Source organism: Catharus ustulatus, chromosome 12 (genome assembly GCF_009819885.2).
Source record: "Catharus ustulatus isolate bCatUst1 chromosome 12, bCatUst1.pri.v2, whole genome shotgun sequence".
NCBI classification, from domain to species: Eukaryota; Metazoa; Chordata; class Aves; order Passeriformes; family Turdidae; genus Catharus; species Catharus ustulatus.
The window spans coordinates 10920156-10948154 of NC_046232.1; the positions used below are offsets into that span (position 1 = coordinate 10920156).

General features: G+C 35.3%; 1 protein-coding gene across 3 annotated transcripts; it reads left to right on the forward strand.

The window, feature by feature from the left end:
• The first annotated feature begins 885 nt into the window (after positions 1–885).
• On the forward strand, positions 886–26981 carry FGF7 (fibroblast growth factor 7). Of its 3 annotated transcripts, none has more exons than XM_033070751.1 (4): positions 886–1071; positions 1582–2166; positions 25458–25561; positions 25944–26981. In XM_033070751.1, the coding sequence occupies exons 2-4, from the start codon at positions 1881–1883 to the stop codon at positions 26136–26138; spliced, it is 585 nt and encodes a 194-aa protein (XP_032926642.1). In that variant the 5' UTR covers positions 886–1071; positions 1582–1880; the 3' UTR covers positions 26139–26981. The 3 variants fall into 3 exon arrangements, with proteins under 3 accessions (XP_032926642.1, XP_042635606.1, XP_032926644.1); XM_042779672.1 differs by having other exon boundaries at positions 1928–2166; XM_033070753.1 differs by having other exon boundaries at positions 1972–2166.
• The last annotated feature ends 1018 nt before the right edge of the window (positions 26982–27999 follow it).

The window sequence follows — 27999 nt, forward strand, 5'->3', positions numbered from 1 at the left end:
ACTGAAAACTTTGCTTCAGTGTGTTTTACAAATACACCCACCAGAAACCCAACAGAATTTAGGGGTGAAATGGAACAAGAGCAGGCTGGTGCCAGAGGGAAATAGGTACACAAAACCAGGTATACCCATCCATTATTTTAATACTCTAGATTTTAAGCCTGTTGTTTGGTGTGCAGTATTATTAGGGGTTTTCTTACATTGCTGCTGGTTTTCATCCTCCCTTTCTAAGTTTCCAGAACTAAATACATATGCTAAGAATGGCTGTTCCCTAGTAGCAATTTTTCCTTCGGGATGATAAAGGTTGTGTTTGAATGTCAGACTTGGAAACATCCAAATATACGTTCTCCTTTTCGCCTAGTGGCTGATCAAATAAAACCTCAGTGCAGTGGTCCCTCTTTTCAAATCCATGATCTAAAAATACACCTCATGATCTCTAATGGCTACAGCACACTCTTCTCCATGGTATGTAACAGATCCACTTTTCACGTATCCTTCAGAAAGGCACTAAGCAGACTATGAATCCACCAAACTGCACAAGAGATTTGAAAGCACAGAGATAAGCATGTGAGTACAAAAGAGGAGGATTTTTTTGAGGACAGAAAAATACTGACCTAAACCAGAGCACAGAAACACTAACGAGCATGTGAAGCAATTCTATCCACACAGCACAAAATATACGTTTTTAGAAAGAAGAATCTTGGAGACTTAAAGCATAAACTATGTACATAGCTCCCTCTGATGACCATTGGACACGATACAATGCAAGTCTCCTTTTACTTTTGTTCCTGCATTCAACTGACAGCTGACTGGTTAAATTCTAATTGCTTCCAAGTGAGGTCAGCAAAGGTATTTATCGAAAAGGACTGAACAGGCTCCACACACACATGCACGCGCACGCATAAGCACATACACACCATCTCTCCAGCCTGTTGATTTATGGAAACAATTATAATTCTGGTGGAGTCTTTCTGAGCTGAGAAAGTTTGTAGCTACAGTAGAGTGTCTCATGTTGCAAAAAGGAGACAACAGAAATGGAGTACTTGGGTATCCAGCTCTTATCAACAGGAACAAGTAAGTTATCTGTCCTTTACAAGATCATTCAACGGTTTCTAATAGCTAATAACTTATCGTTATTTCTATATGCTAGATGCTAAAAGAATTAAGAAAACTGTTTCTACTAACAATCTGAAAAGGGTAGGAATAAAAGCACAGGGCTAAAGCCATGAGGTCTGTTTTGAAACCTGAACTAGAGAAAAGTTATATGATAGATTGTGCTAATAGTAAATATATAGGTATGAAGTAATCAGGAGAATTTTATCATGCATGAGAGTTGAAATTAATCAAGAGGAGATTTTTGGAAGGACTTAAAACTGAAGAGAGAACTGTGTTTAAAATGAGTGTAAATGTTTGGTTATGTAAAAAGTTGTATGAGATGTATCTATTGTATATGCATTAGTATATTTTTAAAAATGAGCTCAGCATGTCATGTATTTCTGTGTAGTACTTTTCATTAGCATAATGTATCCTTGCACATTTGTAACAATTGAGCATAACGACTTACACATGCACCTTTTCTCACAGATCTTTTGCTTTCAGTGCAAGCAGCAAATTCAAGTAGTAAAGAAGGTCACAACAACAAAGGTTTTTATAACTTGTGTCTTTAAAGGATATTCTGACTGAAGAGATATTTAAGAAGCTCTTCTATTTCGCCATTAACTATTAAGGAATAACGATCAGAATTCTAGAAGAGGGAGCAATCTCACTTAAATGAATCTGTAACTCGTAAAGACAGAAGGCAGGTCGGTGACCTAAGAGCAACAGCCTACTTGAGATTTAATTTTCATTATGTTGTTCATGAACACCCAGAACACTGCACTATAATGCACAAATGGATACTGACATGGATCCTGCCAATTTTGCTCTACAGATCATACTTTTACATTATCTTTCTAATGGGCACTATATCTTTAGCTTGCAATGACATGACTCCAGAGCAAATGGCTACAAATGTGAACTGTTCCAGCCCTGAGCGACACACCAGAAGCTATGATTATATGGAAGGGGGGGATGTAAGAGTGAGAAGACTTTTCTGTCGAACTCAGTGGTATATGAGGATTGATAAGCGAGGCAAAGTGAAAGGGACAAGAGAAGCAAACAACAACTACAGTAAGTAAAATTTTTGCTTTTCCTAAGTTTTTAGTAATTTACACATCATTTTTCCCTATTCCTTGATTTACCATAATTCCAAAAGTTTTGTATCGTGTACTGACCATTGTGTAAAACAAGCTTTCCAATTAATCGTACAGCAGGACATTTGCTATTGATTTTGAAATGCGTCATTTTAAATACTACATTGTAGATCTGCTAATGTATTAGTTACAGCTGGGAACTATTATCAAACAGAGAGCCTATTCTAACAAGTGAACTAAGGTTGTATGTATGAAAATGTGTAACCACCAACTCTCCTCATAAAATATTCCTGAAATATTAAACCACATTATATAGTGCACAAACTACCTAAAAGTTTGGTGTGTTTGAGTTAACAATTAAAACAGCAATACTAGAAAGTTCAATGGAAAGAATTATGTAAACTCTCTTGCAAAATCTTTTAGATAGTTTGCCAAGCCAGGAAGAAAATCTATTATAGTTTCTGCAGTTCATTATTACAATGATCATGATGCTGAAAAACTATTCTCCCCCCTTTCTTCCAAAACCATGACTCATCTAGAGAGAATGGACATACAATATTTAATGAAGCTGTATCAAATACGAATTCTGAACTGGAAAAAGAATTGTGGTACTAACATGTATTTTCCACACAAATACCTATATACATAATCTTTGATTTATATTTGAAGACGTCAATTTTTACAGTCACTATTTTTGCCACTTCGTCTTCTGTGTTGTTACAAACGTGTGTTTATTTAGGGAAACATGACATCTGCTTGAAAAGACATTACTTTATTAAGATGCAACAGAAAAATACATAGGATTATACTGCACATTTAAAAACAAAATTATAATGAAAAGGGGCCAGGGACATGCTGGTCTAGTATTTAGAGACAAATAAAAGGACAAATATATTTCCAAGAATGCTGTGTAAAAAAAGTTTTAATTTGTTGTATATAAAAGAGTGCTTTTTATAACAGCAGCAGCCAAAGAAATCCATAAATCAAACTTCAAGAACTGTTAGTGTGTTTCAGCCTGAAGCTGAGTGCTTGTTTTCTATCAGAGCAGCACTTTTGCATCGTAGGCTTCATCATTTATTTCTTTACTTCATGACTACATTAAGTGTTTGGCAACTTGTGTGGCTAAAACTCCATTGACTAATGTTCCTGTTTCTTTTAAAATTTGTTTCCATATGTCTCCTTTCTTCCTACACTATTACATAGTGAATAACCATATTCCTCTGAAAGACAACACATGGCCAGCAGCCAACTAAATTATTTGGTCCATATTCAAGAAGACTCCCTTTGAGTTTCAGGAGGGCATTGCTACAATAGAGACCCACAGGACTAGTTGTGAAGGGAAAAAATGTTACTGACTGTTGAAACTGATTCTTCTGAATTAATGCAGATAAGTGAATATTCACAGCACCCAAGTTTTTTTGTTGTTACTACTTACAAACATATCATTACAGCATCTAGAGCTGAATAATTAATTATACAGAGTTGCTTTATTAGTTCCATGATGCTTAAGTAAAACTGTTAGCAAATTAGCATTATTTCAGATTCAAGCAGAATCAGGCTCTCAGTGCTCTGAAGGATCCCATTTACTGAAGCACATTAATGACACCTTTAAACTTTCTTTAATGACCCCATTAGAGAACACCACATCCTCTTGTGCCAATGATGCAGTCTCCTGCAGTTGTCTGAACACTTCATGACAATTTAGTGATGGTAACTATTACAAATTACAGAAAGGCACAAACTCGAGTCACTAAAGCCTTATATTTATATTGCAGTGGGGAAAAAAAAGCAAAACCTTTTTCTGGTAAATGCAATGAGTATGAGGAGAAAAACTAAATGAAATTGTAACACTTATCTGGTGACTGATGTGCACTGTAATGAACCATCTTTAAATTGGCTGAAGGATTTAGGAAGTTCCCACCATCTTAAGTCTGATACTCCGATTTATCTATTGTATCTTAAGGAATAACACCTAAATGCTTTTGTTGGACAAGCAGAATAGGCAAATATAGACAAAGAGGACTAGAAAAATGCAAACACTGATAATCGAGATTTTCTAAGAAATTAAAGAAATTAGTACTGTAGCACTAGTATAGAAACACTCTTTGTCATACCCTTTGCTCACCAAAAGATGTAAACAGCCTTTCTGAAGATCTGCTTATGGCTCTCTACTAAAACCAATGACCATAAAGATAATAGTATTATATGAGGGGGCAAAAAGCAAAACAGACAAAAAAACCCAGAAAAAACAATACCCACCTGGACTAGTACACCTTCCCTAAGGAAAAAAAATTTACAATTTAAACAGGCTACTTTTATCCAGGTTCTCTGAAAAGCATAATTTTAAAACCACACAGATGAAAAGGATGTATTTATGTGTGTGTTCAAACATTCTTGTTCCATGATTTCCAGTTCTGAAAGTTAGTAAAACATAAATCAAACCTGTTTCTTAGGATGGAATGCCAGAAATGCTGCAAACTAATCAATGGACATGAAAAGTGTTGCTCCAAGAGGTTTCTTCTCATTTTATCCTAATTTGCCACTTACGTAATAAATAAATTATTTTCCCTCTTGAATTCGCTAACTTGTGCTACTAAAATAAAACAAGAAAAAACCCATATTTTTACATATAATAACTTAGCTTCATAAAGGAAGCTGCCCTGACAGTTTTGTGGATCAAATGAACTACTTCTTTTCAGCCCATGAGGTGTGAAGCATGAATATTGTGAAGAACAATCTTCGCATTGAGAAATGTCTGAAGGAAGATAACTTCATCAGAGCTTTGGCAAGTGCCAAAATTCATAGAGGTTTTCTTAACAATTGGGACTATAAGAATGCCAAGGTGGTGAGGAATTAGGGTCTTTGTATTTCACACTTCTTTAGTTACAAAATAAAAAAATATATACACACATATATGATGAAAGTAACAGCACAAATAGTGAAAGTTTCAAAATTTCTCAGGTTTTTAGTTAACAGTGACTGTATCAAGTGTGTGTGGATTCAAATTTCATGACATAACCAAATGCTGAACCAAATTCTCACTCACCAACTGTAAATAATCTGTATTTATCATTCAATTGCTTCAAAAACCATTAGAATTTAATTGCTGAGTTAAAGAAATACGTGTGTGCCTGTCCCAGTTCAAGCAAATTGCCAAATCCTGTTTACAACAGTGCTGACCTTGTTAGGTACCCCAAGAATATGGTTCTGTGCACATTTCAGTAAGCAGCAGAGCCTTCTGGTGGACATAAAGGTGATAACTCAAGAGTGAACTAATCAAATCAGAGGACAGTGATCTCCTCTAAGCAGGGGAAATCACTTTGCACCTGACAGCTTTACTTTCAATCTGAAAACTAAATGGCAGAGTGAGAACTGAGAGTCACCCACTGAAAATCTGAAGCAAGAATTAGGCAGCAGCCAAGAGGTTAGGTCACCCAGAAAAATCTGTCATTATTCATAAAAAAATTCTCTTTGACAAAAACTTACTATAATTTGCCAAAGCCTGAACGTTTTTAACAAAAAAAAAAATAAATTCTGCATCTTGTTCAAGGAGAAGAATCTAAGTGGGCACACGAAGCACACTTTTTGAATTCATGATTGTAAAACATGAGACTGACTGAACAAATCTTGGAGAAAACAAGGTGATTTACTAACTCTTAATCTTTGATAGAAAAAAAAAATCACTCCTTATCACTGTTTACTCCTTCCTTCATTTCAGTTTGTGTTTCAGAATTTTGTCTGATTTGAATTTGTTCAGAAAAAAGGCAGCAAAAATCAGAGTTTGTTTTGACTCTATCCAAGAGGATTTTTAACTATGACTGGATGATGCTTTAGGACTTTCCATGCTCTGTTGCCTTTGGAATCTCATTTTAAAGACTTCAAAGGGTCTCTTAGTTACTAGAAAAGCCTTCCCGGAACCTGAATCCTAAGATGTCTGATCCTATCATATTCCATGTGTGCTCTAAACCCAGAAAGTGCCTATTTCCTCTTTTTTTCAGTGAGTAAAGCCAACAACAACAAAAAAGTAGAGAAAGTAATCTAGTGAGATCTTGACATAAAATGGCTGAAATCTTGATTACAATTTTACCTTGGAAAACTACTTCTATTTTGACCAAAATCCAACAAGTTTTCAGCAATATGTACGTATGCTGTGTTACTGTATACATTTCATTTCTGTTGTTTAAATACATATTACATAGAGAGTCAAGAAGATTCAGCTTCTGAAAATCAGGTATCTCAGGGCAGGTGCTGATGGACTAGATTCAGTTCAGGGTTATGTGTGTTCCAGACAAACAAAGTCTGTCTCTGCAACTGCATTTTTGGTTTTTCAAGAGGCTGTTGGTTCAACCAACACTTTGGTGCCAGAAGACAAACCTTCACTAACATGAAAGTGGTTCTGCTTCACATTAGTACTCTGCTAATCTTTTTGAGAATAAGAGAGAGATCTAATTCAAATGGAAATAATATACACATCCTCTCAAAACCTAGCCCACAGCAACAAGGATGAATTTCTGTCCCACAGTAATTAATCAAACCTAATATACCAGACACCCCTGCTGCCTCTCCAGGTCTTTATGTGGCACTGGGGGTACCCTCAAGTGTCAGCCAGCAGAGAGATCTATTCCTATCCCTCAGCCTACACCTTATCACAAATGCCAGGTTTTCACCCTCAACTGCTGATGAAGATGGGTTTCAGCAAAGATGCAGATAACAGAAGTAGCCGAGTTGTACCTGTCCTACAGCTTGTATTGACTTTTTTGGTGAGTCTAGCCTTGGGGAGGTGAGAAGAAAGCAGGGTGTGAAGCCCTGAAGGATTGCAGCAAGATTCTTCAGTCTCAGGTATCAACAACCAGATCACTGCTCAATTGACATGGTATAAGAGGGGTGCCACAGAACACAATTAAAACTGTTTACAACTTCTCAATTCACCTCCTGAATCTTCATCACCTTGTCTATTCTAAGGCACTTGCCAGCTGAAAAATATCTGTAAAGCCAGACAGTAGCAGTTTACACTCACTTTCTTCTCACTCTCATGAACACAAATGATTGCATAAGCTCTGTGGGGGAAAACTCAAAGCTCTGGGCTCAGGCCCAGGCAGCAGCTCCACAAGTTAACATACACCAGCAGGGCTATGCCTGCATGGGAGAGCCTCAAAACTGAGCTAACATCAGTCTGGGCAGTGAAAAAAATCAGAGTCTATACCATTGTCCTTACTGATTCCTTCAACCTTGATACACCCTCCTATCAGTTCAGCTGTGACTTGGCAGTTTTTCTGAATGTCTCAATACTGAAATGTATCAGAAATGAGAAATAGTGCATTTTTATGGCATGTTCAATCAAATTTAGCAGCCAACTGCAGAAGTAGTTACAGGATATATAAAAAGACAAATTGCTGCTCTTTTTCCCCCACAGCTTTCCCCCTTACATTGTTTACAATTTCCAAATTTTCAAAAAATTCAGTGTTGTATCATTAAATATATTATTGCTCCATCCTGAAGAAAATGTCCTAAAGTGACTCTGACCTGAGACTCAAGAGACTTGAGGATAATCCAAACTTCTAAGCAATTTGCTTACAGACTTTGAGAAAATCCTTCAAAAACTCTCTGTGCCTCTATGAAAAAGAATTATTCACCTCTCTGTAAAGAGGTTTAAAAAATATTAGTGAAAAAACTTCCAAACCACAAAAGAATTGTGTTAATACTACAAATATTAAATAATTTGATAATAGAACATTAATTGACTAATAGAAAATGAACTAGTAGTCCTGAAGTCAGTAGCTAGGCAGAAAAACACAGAGATCAGATGAATCTTAAAGAAACAATTTCCATGCGGCAAATAGAATTTGGTATAAAATTCAATTCCTTATACAGTCTGTCCTGCAAAACAAAGCCTAAACCCAGATATTTCCCTTCAAAGCTTCCAACTTTCTGTATTGTTTGAGCATCTGAAAGTGACTGTTTCAGATTTTTGGGATGCTGGAATACAGAACAGAGTTGGCTTTCCTCTTCATCTTCCTTAAAGCTTAGGAAGACCAAGACATCCTAAACCATACAATTGCACTGTTCCACACTCCAAGACCTATCAACTAGCAGTACATTTTGGAACACATTTCTCATCAAAACAGATTAAGTCTACACAAATGTAGGCTGTTACTCTTCATGGGTGGCACACTGCTTTCATTGCATAATTGACTGTCTATGACTATATTTGGCAACTGCATTTCAATTGTCTTGTTTGACCTTTGACATTATTTTTAATTCTGGATATGAAAGAAGGATCAAGTTAGCCTTCTGGTGTATGCAATTTAGAAACATTATTAATAAAAAGTTAATAGTGAAAATTTTTATGGCAGTAACATAATAGAGGTCAACAATCATAGCACTGAATTGTCACACTTTAAAACTTTCATAACACATGACATCATTTATACAAATAGAAAAAAGCTTTTGTAACAATTGGCGTTGAAAAGTTAGAAGTGAATATTCAAGATGTGGCTCACAATTTCATGAAAACACACCAAAGAAGCAATAAAAATACCAATGAAATCAATAGGCTCTATTATTTAGCTTTTAAAACAAAGAACAAAACCAGGATGAAGTTATTAAAGGGTCTAGATACTCTGTTCAAAACACTGAAATCTTCCTTCTGCGTCCAGTTTTTCAAAATTAAGCCCAGTCAGAGTACAGTCAGAACAACTCCAAACTACAAATGAAAACAGCAAACATGACCATTCCATGGCATTAACAACCACAGTGACTTCAACAGGGATCAACACACACCACTCCTCTCCATCACTTCAATAATGATACTTTTTGAATACCCCCATAACTTGGAAAAAAAATTTTTTTTCAAGGTGTTTCCTAGCATCAGTACTTCCATTTTTGGTAAGCTGGTTTGCTTCCTTTTAAATGTGTCAACAGACACTGGGAGGTGCTATAGACTATAAAAAGAAGGTGATCAGACTTGTCCTTGGTTATTTTGATACCTTGGAATTTTAATATTTGTCCAACTAGAAGATAAGGTATTCAAAATTTTTTGTATCTTGTCAAGGAAAAAATAGTCCCAACCAAAAGAAGCAAATTTTCCTTAATAATCTGTGCTAATTTTATATGTTTTATTATGACCTTTAAATGTCACATGGGATTTGATATTTCAAACAAAACAAAAAAAAAGGCAAAACCCAAAACTTTATGACGGTTAAACACAGAAATTCTTTTAGATGAACATACATGTCATGTAGAGGTGAAAAATATTAGGGGGAAAAAATAACCATAACCAACATCATCTTTGGAAGAGATTATATGTGAATCTGTGCTGCAGTCCCTGAGCTGCTCAGGTGAACTGGTGCCCTTGTTCAGTGGCTGTTTGGGTGCACAGCTGGAATGCAGTGGCAGATGTGGAATTTTACATGCCAGGTGTGTGGAAATGCTCACTGCAAGAGCTGTTGGCTTCTTGTATAACACATTCACAACTTTATATGGTGCTGATAGACTTGCCCTTTGAATGGTCTACAGGATCTCTAAGGGTGGCAATGTCCAGGCTCTCCAGCTAGTCACTAAGCAGATGGATTTGGGAGAAAATGCTGATCTAGTCAAGGGAAGAAGGCAGCAAACAGTTTTTGTGCAGCTCCTTGTGAAAACAAGAGTTGTACTCCCTGACAGAAACTCTGAAGTAAACCAGAAAGGATAACTGAATCCTGGAGAGTGCAGTCAGTACTAACACAATAGGAAACTGCAACTTTCACCAGCTTTCAAAGCAACTTTAACTCCACCATGCTAATTTATTTCCTTTGGAATAGCTCAGGCAGCTTGGGGACTGCACATAATGTGCAAGATGATACACAGAAATCCAAGTAGTTTTTGAGTGCTTATTGGTGACACTTTACAAGGATTTAGGGAACTAGCTATATAAATCCAGCACAGAGTGATTCAAATAATGAAACTTGCTTGAGAGAGCTGCCTTACAGCAAGAGCTATGGGAAAGGCCAACACAAGATCTCCCTCAGCAGCAGCCTTTTAAGTTTGCTTTTGAGAAACTGCACCTGAGAATTCCTGAAGACATCACAGCCATGTCACTTCCCAATGCCACAGTAAAAAACTGTAATACTACCTTTACCTAAGGACAGGGACAAATATTTGCACTCAGAGCGAGATTCATCCCAACTGAATTCCACACACAGCAGTAGTGCCTGCATCAGTTCAGCACCATCTTAGCAATCCCATACTAGAACACAGCACAAAAAGAATTCTCTGCCATGTACTAAGCACATCTTTGACCACATCTGAACCACAAGTGTGACAGAATTCACACAGTCCTCTGCCTACAAACGTTGCTACTAATCAAAAGTGAAATGGTATACAAGTACTTTCAAACTAATGGTGCAAAAAGCCATTCTTCCTATTTAAGTAAGTTCCACTCTTCTTCCAAGTTCCAAACTTCTTACATTATTTACTGAGCGTGCAGATTCTGCTCAGTATTTCCAGCGGAGACTAAAAACCAAAACCAAAACAAAAAAAAAGTACATAATTCCCAGGGCAAGCAAGTTCTTTAGAGCTCTAAAACACTGCACACCAGTCAGAAAAAAAAATTAAAAAGAAAAAAGATACTTCTTCATGCCCCAATTGTGATTCCAAAAAGACAATTCATCCATTCAGGAAAAAAAGTACCACTTACCACACCAGGTAAGGGCCAGCATAAGAACTGTGGAGAAAATCCCAGCAGAAAACAGATGGGGAGCCTCTTCCCAATAAGGAATCCTCCTCTCCTAACTGCTGGCCAACTACAAGGGCCTGGTGCTGCCCTCCTTCCTCTCATGAGTATGTAATTAGATACACAGGTGCTTTGAGCCTCTTGCTCTATTTTGCATCCTGCCACCCCATCAGTATTGGCACTCTTTCACAGAGCTGAGCCATTCTCTCTGAGCATCTCCTTCAGCAGCCAGGGAAGTTTTCTAATTGAGGCTGTGAAAGACAGTCTGGCATGTTCTCCTACTTCTCCTACCTTACACAGTGCAGCACTACATATTTGGGTGAACTTGTGTTGGACTTGTAGTGGATATTTATTAGTTCAAAGGAAATAAAATGTTACATCAATTTTGAGAGTAGCCTTAGGAGATTCTGCTCCAATTATAAAATAAATGGCAAGAGTCCTAGGCCACTTATACTCATCCATTTAAATGCCTTTTAAGTTGAGCAATAAAAACAACATAGCTACTAATAAAACCAAGCTCTTAGATTATTATACACCAATTTCAATCAGAATGTTTATATTAGATAACTGTTGTTCAGCCTCCTTTACCAAATATCAAACTAAAATGACTTAGCATGCCTTCATTTCTGATTGCATCCTTATGTGACTTGGGAAATTCAGCCTATATTACTGAAGAGAATCATCATGCAACCAAACTAAAGAAGAAAAAATTACCACATCTTTCTAGGAAACTATTACCACATATTTCGCAGAAATCATGCTCTGTTGATTTTTTTAGCTAAGTAATCCAATGTTTTGAATTTGAATTCCTCTAATTTAGTCACATTATTCTAATGAAAACTTCTGAAATGGCACTTTCATCCAGAGGGAACACTGGAAGCAAAACCAGTCTATACCAAAACCATAAAACTATCATTAGACCAAAAGCAGAATTTTCAAATTAAGGCAAACCGCCCAAATTCAGTTCAGTGATGAACACCCTAACTCTGATCCAGGCAGATTAATTAAGAGAAACTGATGAGTAACAACGAGTATAATTTAAACAGAAAATGATCTAGTCATACAAGATACATTTATTACAATCATAGAGAGAAATTATTGGAGAGTTATTCAGAACTGTTCAACATTTGAAATGGAATACACTTCTATGTTTGTCAAAACAAGACTATTTCTTCTTAGATAACAAAATATCCCATAAACACAAGAAGGTATCTGCACACTGTCCTTTTCACACAGGATCTGCAGACAACCCAGAGACAGTTCTTTAAAAGGGCTGACATCTACTCAAAGGACACTTCAAGCTACATTTAAGAAGGGTAACACATAGGCCCAAACCCCACAACATATATATGGTGTTTACATTTCTATGTCACTTTAGGTAGTATCTACGAAAATGTGCAATTTGCCACTGTTATTCAACTGTGGGAGACCAAAATTACAGAACCCATATTTTCTGACTTTGTCCTAATCACTTGTAAGTGATAATCTTGCATACATACAATAAAGACATTTCTCTCCTGCTAGGGCTCAAGTAAAATCATGACTGCCATTACGAAAATATTTTTCCCCTTTCTTCCTCTTCATTTCACTGTTCACTGTTTTCTGAATGCAATATAACTTTGTTTAGGGTACCCAGATTCAAGCAAAAGTAAATGGAATAAATATTATAAAATATAATAAATATAATAAAATACTACTTTCGTACAAATTATTTCCCCAATAGACTACCCAGATTCCACAATTAGAATGTCTGTGATCACCTCTTTTAAGGTGATGTAGCAAAATAAAGAATATTTCTGTCTGTATACAACACTTTAAATACAGAAGACTTTGGATCCCAATTTATTATATTGTCTTATTCATACTTCAACAATGCAGTTCTGGATGTTTTCAGCTGAATTAAGCCTAGCAAGGAGAATTGTTATAGTGCTCATTTCCCGAGTTTACTCTCTGACACCAGACCCATCATAGCAGGATGGTTCCTTTCTGTCTTTGCCTCTCAAGAGCTATCTGGCAGCTGCACCCCAAACTAACCTCTGTCAGTGGATTCCTAAGAATTCTACATCATCTCTTGTAATTACATGTGCTGCAATCTACATCACAGGTGGTATTGTACAAAAAAGTCGGATTTGAGCCCTGTCAGACGGTGCCACATTTGTTTCATTAACATCGATTTCTACGTGAAAAAAACAATTCCCTCTCTGTGTGCATGGTGTTTGATTGAAATAAATTCTCAACAACACAGAGATGTAATCAACATGAGAAAGTAATTGCTAAGAAGTACAGCATTAGCTCTTTTCCAACAAAAAGTCAAAATATGGCTTTTCTATTCATACTGACTTAGGGATGAACTATGGAAAACTATCACTGATGGTCTAAATAGCTGCTGTTGAAAGTGAAGAATATTGCACAGCTGTGGAGGAGTTAAGTTACTGACTAGTGGAAAAGCTATCTAACCCTGTGATTCATTAGGAAAAGTTTGCTCAAGAGTTGAAAGACCCATATTAGGAAAGAGACAAATACATGCCATTTGTAAAAGTCTGGCTCTAATGAAATCAGTAAAAGTTTTGTTACTGATGTCTATTCATGGCTGAGGAGTTTATTTTAAAATATAGCAAATAATAACTATTGCTTCTGCAAATCCATGTGCTTTTACTTTAAGATACCGTTTCATAACATTGGTAATAAATACCGGGCATAAAGAAAAATGGAATTCCTGTTCCACTATTAATCTCTTCCTGACTTTCAAATCAGAATGATTTCTCTATCTTACCAATATCTATGTAAGAGTAATGCTGCTATCGCTATTTATTCTACTTAAGATATGCTCTGAGAAGCACAGTACACCAGAATGTACTCTATTTGGGATACTCAACGTGAAAAATAGTTAGCTATCACTTTTCAAATATATGTGCATATTTATATTTATATTTATATATGAAATATATTACTGGAAGTTTATTCTAGGTTTTTCTGACCAATATTAAAACTACAGATTCACATTTCTATACTGACTAAAAACTGATAGCATTATTCATAGTGAATATGTATTCAACAGTAGAAGTATAATCTTGTTTTCTAAGATTTTTTCCTACCCTAGAACATTTGCATTTACATATGAATCAAGAATATATTGATACTCATAGGGGAATTAAAGTGGCATAAAAACATGAAGTTAAAAACAGCAGAATTACTTTGTTTCATTTTGTGTGGAAAAAAACAATCATCATCTCAGTACACTTGGGTAGTGTTTCCCCAGCTCTTTACTGCAATACAGCTGAAGTCATCGATATTTTATGCAAAGAAAGAAAAGGTTTCTTCACCACTTGAAGTGCTTGGAATAGCCGTAATTGTTTCAGTCAGAGCAAAAAGCATAGCAAATCCTTTACTAAGAACAGGTTTTCTTTATACATTTTAGAATATACCATTACAGGCACAGCCAAGCCCTGTGCTCTTTCAACTGCACACTCTTCAAGGCAGTTCAAAATTTTCCTGCTAAGTTCAATGCTATGGAGTCACTATTCTTTTATGTTGCAAACATTAGGAGAGCATAGTACCATAAGGAGCAGAAATTATCATAAATACAAGGCAGACTCAAAAAAGACTGTTAAACTGAGTCTGCCAATCACAGAATTATGTAAGCTTAATGCAAATCCACCACAAAATAAAAATACAAGAGCTGCAAACCCGTTATTTGCAAATGCAACGTCTGCTACGCAGTCCAGATTCTTACATGAAAACCCCACTAACCACTACTTGAGTCGTCTAACTTTATAAACTATGGAGGAAATCTCATTTTACTCTGTTTCCTTAAAACGAACATTTTATTCTTCCCTGCTTGTTCAAGCCCATTACTGAAATGCATGTTTTCAAATATCTACCACTCACAGACCAGCTGTTTCCCAGATTTTAAAGAGGTCCATATATTCTGCTACAGGTTGCTTATGTAGTACTTCCGTGGAGCTCATCAAAATTTCATGACACCACTACATATAAGAACAAACTGTAGCAGAAGAAATTGAAAAGTGGAACATTCTCAAAGGCCCCTGACTGAAGCTGTTCTCTAATGCTTGAGCGGTATGAAATCTGCCATTTGTTTCAAGGTCAAGAGAAAAGTATGTCTTTACACTTATGCCAGTGCACTGCACTGTTGTCTATCAAACAGGTTGGTTGATTATTGTCAGAGATGGAAATCTGGAATTCTACCAATATAGCAATATGGATGCCAGAATGGATCTGAATTTAAGTTATTAAATCCTTTAACAGACTGGTCACAGATATCTTTATTACAAACAGTCACTGTACAGTGATACAGCAGTACCCGTGCGCTTCGAGAGCCGAGAAAATGAAAATGAGGTACAAGAGAGCTCACATCCTTCCTTAGACAGCTCAGGGCCACAAGAAACTTTCCACAGTTCAATGGAAAGGTAAAGGTAAGGTAAAGAAAGTGAAGTGGTTTCTACTACTATTAATTGAGAGAATACTTTATATGGGGTTCTTGGTAATAACGCAAAGGAACAATGGGCAAGAAAACAAGGCAGCTCTAACTTCATACTTGTCCCTTTCTATGTTCCCTCACTATTTCTTTAGCTAATGTAAACTGATAATTAAAAGAAATATAACTGAGCTGATTCACACGTGGGGATATAAAAATTAGAACAAAAGCAATAGGAAACTGGATTATGTACAACCAACAATATATTAAAAATGTTTTGAAGTTAACTAAAACATAAAGAAATACAATTTGGCTAATCATACGCTCTATTAATTGTTCAATATATTACTTATTCCATTCCCTTTTTATATTAGCTATGACTGATAACTTCTTTTCATAATATAACATCATACTATTCTATCCCAACACACGGAATGTGAGTTTTAGAGCTCTGGTTTCTAATTTCAGGGTACAACTGCACTGAAAAGTGAGGCCATTACTCCTATTTAATGCAAAAAAAAAGCAAAGCACAGAAAGGCTTCTATTTCTAAAAAATAGAAAATGTTTACATTATTCTAATTGAAATAATTTTCTCAAAGACTTCCTGATATTATGCACATGGACAAAAATAAGAGTGTGCATGGACACTTTTATCACCAGATTCAACATGGTTAACACCTGATTTCTTTTACATCCTGGCATTCGAAGTCAAAACTGAAAAGGAGTCCAAATTTTCCAACTGGTTAACTGAGCTGAATTTTAAAAGGCAGATTAAAAATCATACAAATAAACACAGAACAAAAGAGAAGTTTGCCTGCAGCTCCTACAGTCTATTTGCTCTGGTAACAGCAACTGGTCCTTTAGCAGAGGAACAATTTTCTCTCTGGTGCTCATGCTACTGTTGTTCTCAGTTTTGCTATAGAATTGTAAAGCGAGATAACAACTAAAGATAACAATTGGATGACAGTGACACATTTACAAATATCTGGTTATGTAAACAGAGAGGTTCCAAAGTGCTGCCTGTGTGCAATGGCAAATTTTCTACTGATTTCCCTAAAGTCAGGCTTCCAGTCAGGCTTAAATTTTAGACTGGTAAAAACAGTGCGTAATTATAAGGAAATTAATTACTTTTGGCAAAATTAAGACAAGGAATGACCTAAGGTATTTGAAAAAACAATGGTAGGATAACTGATACACATTTTTGTCCATATACTGAGCAAGACAGGAGAAACATCAGCTACATAATCCTAATTTATTTATCAGAATTGAATTAGATTATTAGATTGATTTTGATTTTGATTTTGAGGGGGTTTTAATTTTCTCCTTCTCTTACTGTATAATTTAGTCTCTGGTCTTATATAGATTTTGAAAGTTCAACTAAATCTAAATTATTTGTCAGCAGCAAACCAGAACAATTTGAGAGGCCTCTCAAATGGCCTCTCAAATATATGTCCAGTAGTGTTTTGAAGGCAGGAGTGAGCCAGCTGGTTTCTATCAATTCCCACTCTGTGAGGCAGCAAGGGGTTAGTAAGATTTTCTCTGCAGCTTCTTGCATTTTGTACCTTGGAAGGAATTACGTAGTGCCTGCTCGTGTTCTTCTAGACACTGTAATTGATATATTTAGATATCCAGCTTCAGCTGTTCCTGCACAAAATAACAGATCTGATCTAGAAATGGAACTAAAATCTATTCATTTGGGTAGTGTTTGCCCTACATTTTAAATAACTACTGAGAGCTGGAAATCTCTCTTCAATGGGGATTGCAGTGTTTATGACTGCAATGAGCTCTCAACTACGTGAAACTAAATTTCAAACAATTTAAAACTATTTATTTCTAGGCCATAGGCCCCTCAGGATATCCTCAAGCTCTGGAATACTGCAGCCACCTTCTTTCTTATGCAACCACTTTCTGAATTTTACTTATTTTAAATAATTTTGGTTATTAGCTACTTCTGGGACCATTTTCACCATTAAAATGTATTGTACTATATATTTTAATTGATAACACATTGCAGAATGTCATTATGATCAATCCATAGGCATTTAATATTTGGTTGTTTTTTTTGTCTCAAGGATGTATTATTTTAAGTTACCCTCAAATAACACAGGAAGGCAGATCTTAGATTCAGTTTGTTTCCAGAATGTGGCCCTGCTCTTCCTCCTGTCAAGCCTGCTTCAGGAACCAGAAAAGCTGCAACAGGAACAGCTGGAGACAGGACAATACACAGAACAAAACAGCAAGGCCTTGAACTCAGGGAATATTTCATATAAGAGCAGATTCTATGTTGGATTTATTTTTGTCCCATTTAGCTGAATAAATCCAGCACCCCTTGCCACGTTCTGTTTAGGCTGATTTTGTGACTGCCTGCAGCCAGTTTCACACAGGTGATACACAGGACATGCACCTGGATTTAATGTTCCTCAGAACACAATTCAGAGAATGAAATCCTTGTACATGGAAAAGGCACGTTAACATGCGCTCCTTTTTTCCTTAGAAAAACAGAAGAAAAAGTCTTCCATAGAAATGACAGGACTAATTCTACATCAACTGTGATCACTAACTCAGGAAAGGGAAAGGAGCAAACACAGCTCATTACCAGATGAAAACACAAAATAGCACAGTAACAACACTTTTTTTTAATAGCCAAAGTAATCCATTTAAAGTCTTTGATTTAAATTTAAAGAATTTGAAAACCAGGAGGCTATGGTCTTATGGGGAATTTTCCAAGTTCAGATAATCAAAATAACTCTAGACACTGAAAATGAATTTGGGAAGTTTTACACCTCTAGTTGGATATATCTTATTTGCTGTGAAAAGGTTAATAAGCAACATTTTACATTTACTTTCGGTATTTTGAGGCTACATTCTGAAAGTCTGCAGAGCCTGAAAACATAATTTATTCTAGTAAAATTGGCACAAAATATTTAAATACTAGAAATAGCCTTCATCTGAGCTGTAGGGAAAGCATTTGTTGTACAAGTTCAGCTCTAAACTATTAAATCATTAATTTTATTACTGCTTGGAAACAATTACATTTTGTAAACAGTCATTCCACTCTTTTTTTCCATTTTTCATATCAGTAAATTATTAATGCTGTAATAAGAGAGCACTTTTTCAGACTGAGGATTAAGACTTGGATTTTACATGACAGTATTAATTCTAAAAAATAATATTATTCTTCATTATAACCATATGTTTAGCTTCAGGGCAATTTTTATTGGAGGGAAATGTAGTTTCCTGCAAAAATGAGAAATGACTACATGCTGTCTAAGAGGCTGATCAAGAAAATATTTATATAAAGCAGTGGAGATCAGGGAAGTAAAGGCTTCTAATAAGTTTAATGAGACATTCCCAAGAGAAGGACTGCCTGGGGCAGAGTGTTATTCACTTGTTACTGTGTACTGCTATTCACAAGTCACACCTCTGGATGAAAAACTCCACAACTTTACAACCTACTTTAGTGAAAAATGTCACACCCTTTGCTTCTGAAGATTAAATCAAGAGAAATACTGGAAATAGAGTGGCTTGAATAGCTAATGTTCAAAAGAGATATGCACAGAAAGCAGCAATTTAGAGTCAGAGCATTCTGACTAATTCTTACTATGCCACTATTTTCAATGAAGAATGAAGCATTTGATTTATAAAACTATCTCCTACTCACCAGAATTAACAGAGAGTTAATACAAAACTGAGGCAAAACAGGTTGTACAATAAGGAAAAATACTTGAAAATTTTAAGGTATTTCTCTTTAGCAATTATTAATTGCAATAGGGTCAGTGAAATTCTCACTACAGTAATTAGGGGAGGTAAACTTCATGGAGTGTTGTATACTGATGAGCACTGCATTACATTTATTCACTTTTAAAAATGACTAAAAATATGCATTATGGCTTTCAATATTTCCCACTGCAGAACAAATGTGTTAAATTTAAAGTAAAAAGGAAGGCGGATTTCCAAACATCAGTCTCAAAGTTCAAACAACACAGCCATGGTTGGAAGGGCAGATTATACATTTGATGATGCATAAGAAACTTTGTAAATACTTTGAACAATACAGACTTAAGAGTGGAACATGGCTTACCCCTTCCTTTTTTGTCATAAAGGTAAACACCCACAAGTGCAAGTACACATGCAAAGAACAGATCTTGTAAGTAAAATAACTGCATTTCTAAACAATAATCTCAGTTCCCTCTTGTATCTTCCCTCTTATGTTTGGTTCTTACTTTGCCTTTTTTATACTGTTTTCAGTTATCAAGTTAGCAGCTTCTTTCAAAAACCTTGACATGGCTCATATTCCTTAACCAACTATCTGTCAGCTGTTGAGTATCACAAGGACAATGGTTTATCATAAAGTTGTTGCATCTAGCAATGCATGTATCAATTAATTTGTCTAACTGGAAAACAGTGGAGAAATTTATGGATAAGGTAATGGCAGATAAAGAAAATTTTAAATGAAAATCTAATGGAGTACCAAAAATACTTTGATAGATTTCTGTTTAGCAATTAGGTGATTTCAATACAGTATGCCTCCCGTTTTTGTGCCCGACGAATTGCAGAAGGGTAATTAAACATCAGCTACTTGTGCTTAATCAAATGTTCTGTACATGGACTAAATCTTGTAAGCTAATTCTGCTGCTCAAGGATGCTGAGCAATGTGCTGCATCAAGTCCTCAAGGAATACCTCTCTGTTGTTAATCACGTTTCCTCAGACAAATACAATTTTTCCTGCCTGGAAATTATACACAGGACAAACCCAGGAGTTTTGAGTGCTTTGAGTATTTCTCCATGATATCCAGATGTCTGGCACCTCACTGAAGCAGTAGCTTCAACTGTTCTCCTGAAAATCCTTGATAGATCCATTATTTCTGTGCAGATCATTTTTACAGCCATATTCATATTTAAAGTGCTTCAGAGAGTCTTCACATGCTCAGCAAATGCATGCACAGATATGGTAAAAAGCCCCTCCCCTGAAGAACTTTTTAGCCTTCTGTGCTGTAAATAACAACATATATGTGTTTATGACATAAATCAGAAATCTGAGCATCACAAGACGAAGACAGAAAAACGTAGAAGTGAATGTATGTACCAACTTGTTTCTGTTAATTAATTGTTCATTAAAATCATATAAACAGACAGAATATTCCTGGGCTGGAGAAACCTCCTGCTTGGAAAGGCATTATAACATATACCTGTACATTTATTTCTACTTAAAAAGCCTATGAACAGGACTTCTATGAGGTACCATCTAGGACATTCCTTCATTCTCTTGCTAAGGGAAGTACTCAGTAGAAGTGCAAATTCTACTTTCTATCACTTTTAATTTAATAATAGGGAAAGGTAAAAATTAAGTCATATTACAAAATATCTGAAATCAATACCTTTATTTGCAGCAATTTTTATCTACTGTTAGTTTTTATATCTGAGAGAGAATGAACACACAAATTGTTTTACCTAAAAATGAACTTCAAGATGCATCCATTAAAAAAAATTAAGACTCAAAATTACTTAAACTGCACAAATACTTTACAATATAGATACTATACTAAAGAAAAAAAAAAAAGAAGGAGAAAAACATTTCCTGAAAAAAATTACTTTCAAAACTATCCAATGAAAGTATTCATTTCACTGATAAGACTCTTCTGGGAAAACATTTAAGTGTAATGCACCAGCCAATGAACGTATTTACTGTGCTGGCTTACCAAATACACACATGTACCAATAACACCATGAAAGTTTTCCAAGACTGACCATCATGAATTGTATTTTCTGGCTTTAAGAGGCACAAACATTAACTTATTAAATGCCAGAACAAAAGAACAGTTTACATTACATATGATTATGCAGTGTCTTCTAAGTAAAGAGATCATTTTCCTTGGCCTTGAATCATTTGCAAAGGTCATTTGAATTCATAAATATGTGCTCCAAATTCAATTAATGAGAAACACAAGTTAGTGAAATTTAGAAGTTACATTTTGTTTTGACTCATTTTCCATCCAAGTCTTTTCTGCCCCTATGTCCCTATTTAAGATTTCACATACTTTATTTTTAAAGACAATTCTGCTGAGGAAAGAGTGTTTCACAAACACATTCCTCACAAGTGCTGAACTGTCAGTGCCAGCCTCTTTACCCCTAAAAATCAGCAACAGACTGCTTCTTTGCAACTTCACTGCACAGAGAGCCACAAGAAATAAAGTGCTGTACATATCATATGTGCTCTCACAACATATATACCTGGCAGAACACAATAGTACTGGGAAAAAATTTGTCAGCTTTCTGAAAAATGTAACAGATGTCAAAATATCTCTTTGAATGAATGCCTACAGACACTGTGACTGGCAAACTGAGGAGCAGCGACCAGAAACCTTATGTGACAGACACTGAGGAGATACCTGCAACATAGCAACATATGAAATGTCTGGAAACAGAGCCAGCTGATGAGAGACTGAACACAATGTGTGCTTCCCAGAATCTTCCTGAATAATCCTACCATACTGGGGCAGTTCCCTAGAAGATCTCCCTCTGTGGTTCTGCTGCCCCTCCTCTGCCAAAAGCCCCTGCCAGGTTATGCCTGCCCATGGGATCTTCAGGATGAGCAGCACTTTCTGGATTCCTTACAGATTTCAGGAGCCAGAGCTGCATCTGCTCCTTCAGCCTCTTAGCTGACAAATGAGTAAATGCTAAATCACAAAGCTCGTTACTTTTTATGGACAAGATATTGTTGTCTAAGGATATTATGGGCAAACACAAAGAAACTGCCTATTCAACTATGCCTGCATACTCATAGAAATTACTTTAATATAGTCTGCAAACAGATTGGGTAGCAATAAAAGCAAAGGTTTAATAGATACAATGCCAGTGTGTTGTAAAAGCAAAAAGAAGTCTAACAAATAAAAGGAAGATGAAAAGACTGATTTGAAGATACTAATTGGAACAGAAAACACATAATATCAGGTGATAAAATCATCAAATACCACTCACTGAGAAAGAATCATCTCACGTGACAATGCTCAATTTTATATCAGTGATATAACTAAATGCCCATTTTTCTGCATAAATTTCCAGCCTGAGGTAATGTCCTGTTGTTCAGGCTATGGCTGTGGAATAAGTCTAGACATAAAAGTGTCTGCTTGTAAAGTACTGAACAACTGTCATTCTGGACCAGAATGCCAGGAAACTCACCTCATTTATGACATAAATTTTCTCCAAAACCCAGTATTTCCCCCACTGAAACTGTGTTTGTCTAAAGGCTCATTTTGTTTCTTTTTTTTTACTTTAAAATTTTTTTTTCTACTTTATATCAACTGTGTGTTATTTAATTGGCACCAAGTGGTTCCAAAGACTGCTGCCATCATCCATAGGCATCTTTTCCAAAGACAAACTATAGCCCATCTCTGCTGAGTGTCTTTTACATCCACCAGAGGAATTTCAGCTCTGTAGGAAACTTCATTCACTACAGGAATTTTAAGCTACATTTGATACACTGACCATACAACCATATAAAATTGTTTGGAATTTCATGATGATTTTAAAGAAAGTACAGTTGTTTTCAATTTTGGGTGCCCATCTCAAAGTTGTTTTATTTTTCTTTTCCTGGCTTTAATCTGATTTCTTTCCCGGTTGCTTTGTGGTATATTCAAGTCTTTTTTTAAACCTCTTCTGAAATTTTCTGGGGATGCCTTAGATAAAGCAACTGAAGAACACAGTTTACATTTTAATTTTGAAATCGGGGATATTCACGACCTTGCTGAAGCTTGGTCTTCTGAATTTCTCCTCATCAATATCTTATTAATTTAAGAATGCCTTTAAAGTAATTTTGGTTTTTAGAGTATGAAAAGAGTATTTCAATGAAACAATCAATGTATAAGAATTTTCTCTTTCCCATCCTAGCTTGGTGACTTTTTTCTTTTCATGAATAGATATTGAAAGGATTTAAAACCTTTACTCAGGAAACATGTAAGAACAAAGCTTCTCATTTAAGACAAGGAAAGACACTAACAGTAGAAAAACAAAGTAAACCCAAACCAAAATAAAGTAACTCCAACAAGTCAGTCACAATCTACTTCAGGAAAATGAAAAAACTAAAAAAATAATGTAAAAATTGTAACAATAATAATATTGCTTTGGACAAAACCTTTCGGCATTTCCTTTTTTAAAGCAGTAGGATTTCTTACTACTGCAACTTCAGCCAACGTCAGCTTACTCAAGGAAATCTCAATTCCTATTAGCATGACTTGTTTTAAAAAGTAATTTTAAAACCTTCATTTTTAAAAATTCTGTATAAATAGTAAACTCAAACAGATTTTTTTTAAAAAACTCTCCTTAAGTTAATGGCAAGCAGAGGCAAAGAAACAAATGGATATAAGCTGTCACTGAAGAAATGCAGATTGCAAATTACTATGAAGTTTCTAGCCATTAAAATAAATCAAACTTGGGAACAGCCTTCGGCAGAAACACTGGGGGCAAAGAAATAACAACTCTAATTTAGTATTGGCAAAGTTTATGAAAAGAGAATTATCTGATGCAATTCCCAGGAGAGCAGAGCACTGGACTTGATGACCCAGAGATCCCTTCCACTGTTATGTTCTTTGTTAGGCTAAATGCAGATGTTCATCTGGTTTTTAGCCTCACTGTGGTTTTTCTAAAGTGAAATTTAAATGATAGTTAATATAATTTTTGTAAGTTTCGGTTACAAATTGCCCTTTGTTACAACTATTGCTAGGCCCGCAGCAGAGTGGAACTTGTCAAAGAATTCTAAAAGCTTTACTTAAAAAAAAGCTGGCTTAGCATTATAGGAGAGTACAGAAGTATAAATGCTGCAAGCTGAATGCCCAGCAGTGCACACATCATGAGAAGAGGGAACTGATCTGCTAAAGAAAATAGGAAGAAAAAAATACCCATATGTTCTAGGACTGTACATCAGTAATATAAAGGAGAAAAGCTAAACAACACAAATTAAAGCAAAGGACAAGAGGATATAAAAATGTATAGGGAATGAGAAATATCGAAGGTATTTAATGCCTTTCCAAATAAACCTAACTAATGAAAAACTCTCACCACGTGCCTGTGAAAAGTCAATGCCAACTTGAAAGGGAAAAAAGGAAATGTTTTGTTAAAGAGGAAATTCAGGTGATAATCTAACACATGCCTCTCTCCCACCTCCATCACTTGTCCCTCCCATGCTTAGCTCTGGAAATTCGTCTCAAGTTGGCTGCCTTTGAAAGACCCCATTTTGGAGGAGTCACAGAGCAGTTGCTATGGCAGAGTTCTCTCGATGACTCAATATTGAAAGAAATAGCTCAAACTCAGATGTATAACTAAACTATTACTGAAGACAAGAAGCTTGAAAACAATCTGGTGTGCCTTAATAACTTGCATAATCCCCCTGCCTTCCCTTTTTTTTTTTTTTTTAATATTAACAAAAGAATATTTGTTATGCTGCAGGTAACTTAAATGTATCAAAGTGACTAAAGAAAGTATTGCTGATAAGTATCAATGAGATGAAAATAAAGCAGTTTATAGAAAACAACACTGAATGTTTTCTGGTTTTGAATAAATAAGCTCTCAGGGCAGCCTTTAATGATTTTCAAATACACGTATCTTTACAGCTCCGATCAGTCATAAAAGCACACAGAGGTCAAGCAAATACTTTATCTTCTTTAAGAGACTGTGGTCTGTTTTCTATCACTCACAAGTTCTAAGGTTTACAGTCTTTCAAGGGGATGATACTGCTACACAAGTTTTCAAAATAAAGGCTTTACACAAATTCTGTGAACCTTGATGGCCAACGACATATTCCAAACGAAACCCTGATAAATTCTAATCTACACTGATTCTCTGAAAACAGAGAAATTACTTATACTGACATCACAACTTCAGTACATACTTAAAAATTACCACCATACAATTCTAAAGTGGCTCTATGCAGACATGATCATGCAGAGGGAATTTTTAAAGTCCAGCCCTTTCTTCACATGAATATACATAATTTTTCTGTATTCCAAGAATGATTGCTTCAGATTTTCAATAAACATGGAAATATTGCAGAATATTAGTTCAACTAAACCTGCTAAGTTAACTGGAGAACAACCAATCATTTTACAGCCCTTGCTGTGTACCTTTGCAGGTATTCTAGAAATCCGAACGGTGGCAGTTGGAATAGTGGCAATCAAAGGAGTGGAAAGTGAATATTTTCTGGCAATGAACAAGTCAGGACGGCTCTATGGAAAGGTATGGATGCAAACTTCTCTTATGTGTACATCCCTACAACCTCAGAGGTATTTTGAGATGTAGAATTTGTATGGTTTTTAATAAAACAGATTCCTAACTAAGTAAAATATATTCTGGACTTATACCATGTATGCCATATTAGACTTTTATGTCCATTTAGTAAATTCAATGATTAGGTCTTATATAGTTCATTAAAATGTGGAATACTAAGGGGGAATATAGAAATCTAAAATATTCAATACTCAGAGGTCAAATTTATTTATTAAAATATTCCGAATATGCAGGGTCTATAACACCTATTCTTCTCCCACCTTCCCTAATCTAAGTATTTAAAAAGACACTTGTACTTGCCTTAACATATTTTATTATTTGCTCTCAACAGAAAGTGTGCAACGAGGACTGCAACTTCATTGAACTGATTGAAGAGAACCATTACAACACGTACGCTTCTGCAAAATGGACACACAAAGGAAAGGAGATGTTTGTTACACTAAACCACAAAGGGGTTCCAATGAAAGGTAAAAAAACAAAGAAAGAACACAGAGCATCCCACTTTCTTCCTCTGGCAATATCCTAATCACAAATGATCTATAAAGAACTAGTTCCAGCAGGAAGATTAATTTTAAGAAGACTGTTTGACAAGATACCAAGAGAGGCTGGAATACTACTGAGAAACTGAACAAGCTGGACTTGCGCATTTATGTTTATTTTTAAGAGACTACATGAAAAAGATTTGAAAATATACACAAAACCAGATTTACTAACTAAAAGTTGTAAAAAATTCTAAAGAGTTGTACAATCATTATCTTAGTCATTGTAACTGGGTAGTTTCTTAAATTAATTTACCCTGAAGAATAAGTCATTACTTGATTATCTGATAATATTTTATTTAAAAAACTATCTGCTTCTTAAATATGGCTGCTATAATAATAATAAGCAGATGATAATGTTGTGTAAAATATGTCAGACTTTAAGGCTGCTGGAATGAGTTGTCAGATTATCAAGTCAATAGAAAATGTGGAGGCTGAGCAGTATTTTAAATACTTCCCCCAAGAAACTGATACCTTATACATAAACTATATGATCAAAAAAAATATAATCTTGTAAATGTTTATTGCTGTATTCAGATAAGAGAGTTAGTTTGGAAAAATTAAGTTTACTCTAACACAAAATGTTCCTATCTATTAATGAAACAAATACCTAATGCTGCTCTAAAAGATGTTTCAAATAGTGTATGTAAAATAAAAATAGGAAAAAATAATGTACTTCATCTCACTTTTCACAAATTAACATTTTATATAACAATGAAGCAAAAATTCAGACATATTAAGGTTTTTTATGTAACATATCCTATCTTTTGTATAATACCTGTTAGGGCATACAGCTTTCAATATTGTTTTTCCATTCTTATACATGCTTTTTCTGTTGTTACAGCATTAAACTTTATTTTAAGTTGTATTTGAACTTTATTGTTTTAAGTTATTTAAATGTTATTTATAAAAAAAGATACTTATTAAGCTGCATCTGTTTCATATGCTTTTAATTCTAAAGGAAAAACAAAATGGTCTGGCTGAGATGCATGAATATTTTTTTTGTGACCAGACACAAAGCCTAGTACACAACCCTCCTGCCAACATACATTGGATGGCAGACAAAAATGACAGCCTGCAGCAAATCACACAATGGACATCTCAAAAGAAACAATGCAAAAATTTTAAAAATCTATGCCACATACTCTTGATAATTGAATTACTAGCATGCTCAGAGTTATGCCAGGTAAAAGAAGGTTACAGCTCCAGCAGGCACTGGAAATAATGCTCAGATGGTAGAAGCTCCACTCACAGATACAGAAATACGTGCAAGCCTGCGTGACTAGTTTGACACTACAGATAAAATCACTGTGACCTGATGAAGAAAATCCTAATTTTCTAGCTATGAAAGTGCTCAGCTAAGCCCTACCTGACTTATACATTATATCATTACACTTTTTCTTGGGTTTGTGATAACTGCACTTAGATAAAGATCACCAAAAACTAGCTAAAGCAGCAGATGTGACTGGGATAGAGCCAAGTTAATTAAAAATGATCTTAAATGCTTCAATGTTATGCATTGAATAACAAGTGTCTAGAGTCAACCATTTTTTCCTACATGAAATACTTTCATTTTAAGAGCACTCACAGAAAATGGCAACAATTTCCTTTGACAAATATTGACTTTTTAAAAAAACTTTTGTTTAACAAATAGTGCCATTTGAAAATCAATTATGATATTAGCAGGTCAAAAATCAAAGAAGATACAAACAGATCCATGCATAAAAATTTGCCAATACAGCTCTATCAGTAAACCTTCACTGTGCTTTTGCTAGTTTACTTATTACTTGTTCACTGAACACAACAGATTGTACTATAAAAGAAGCTTTTTTTGCTGGTACCTCTCTG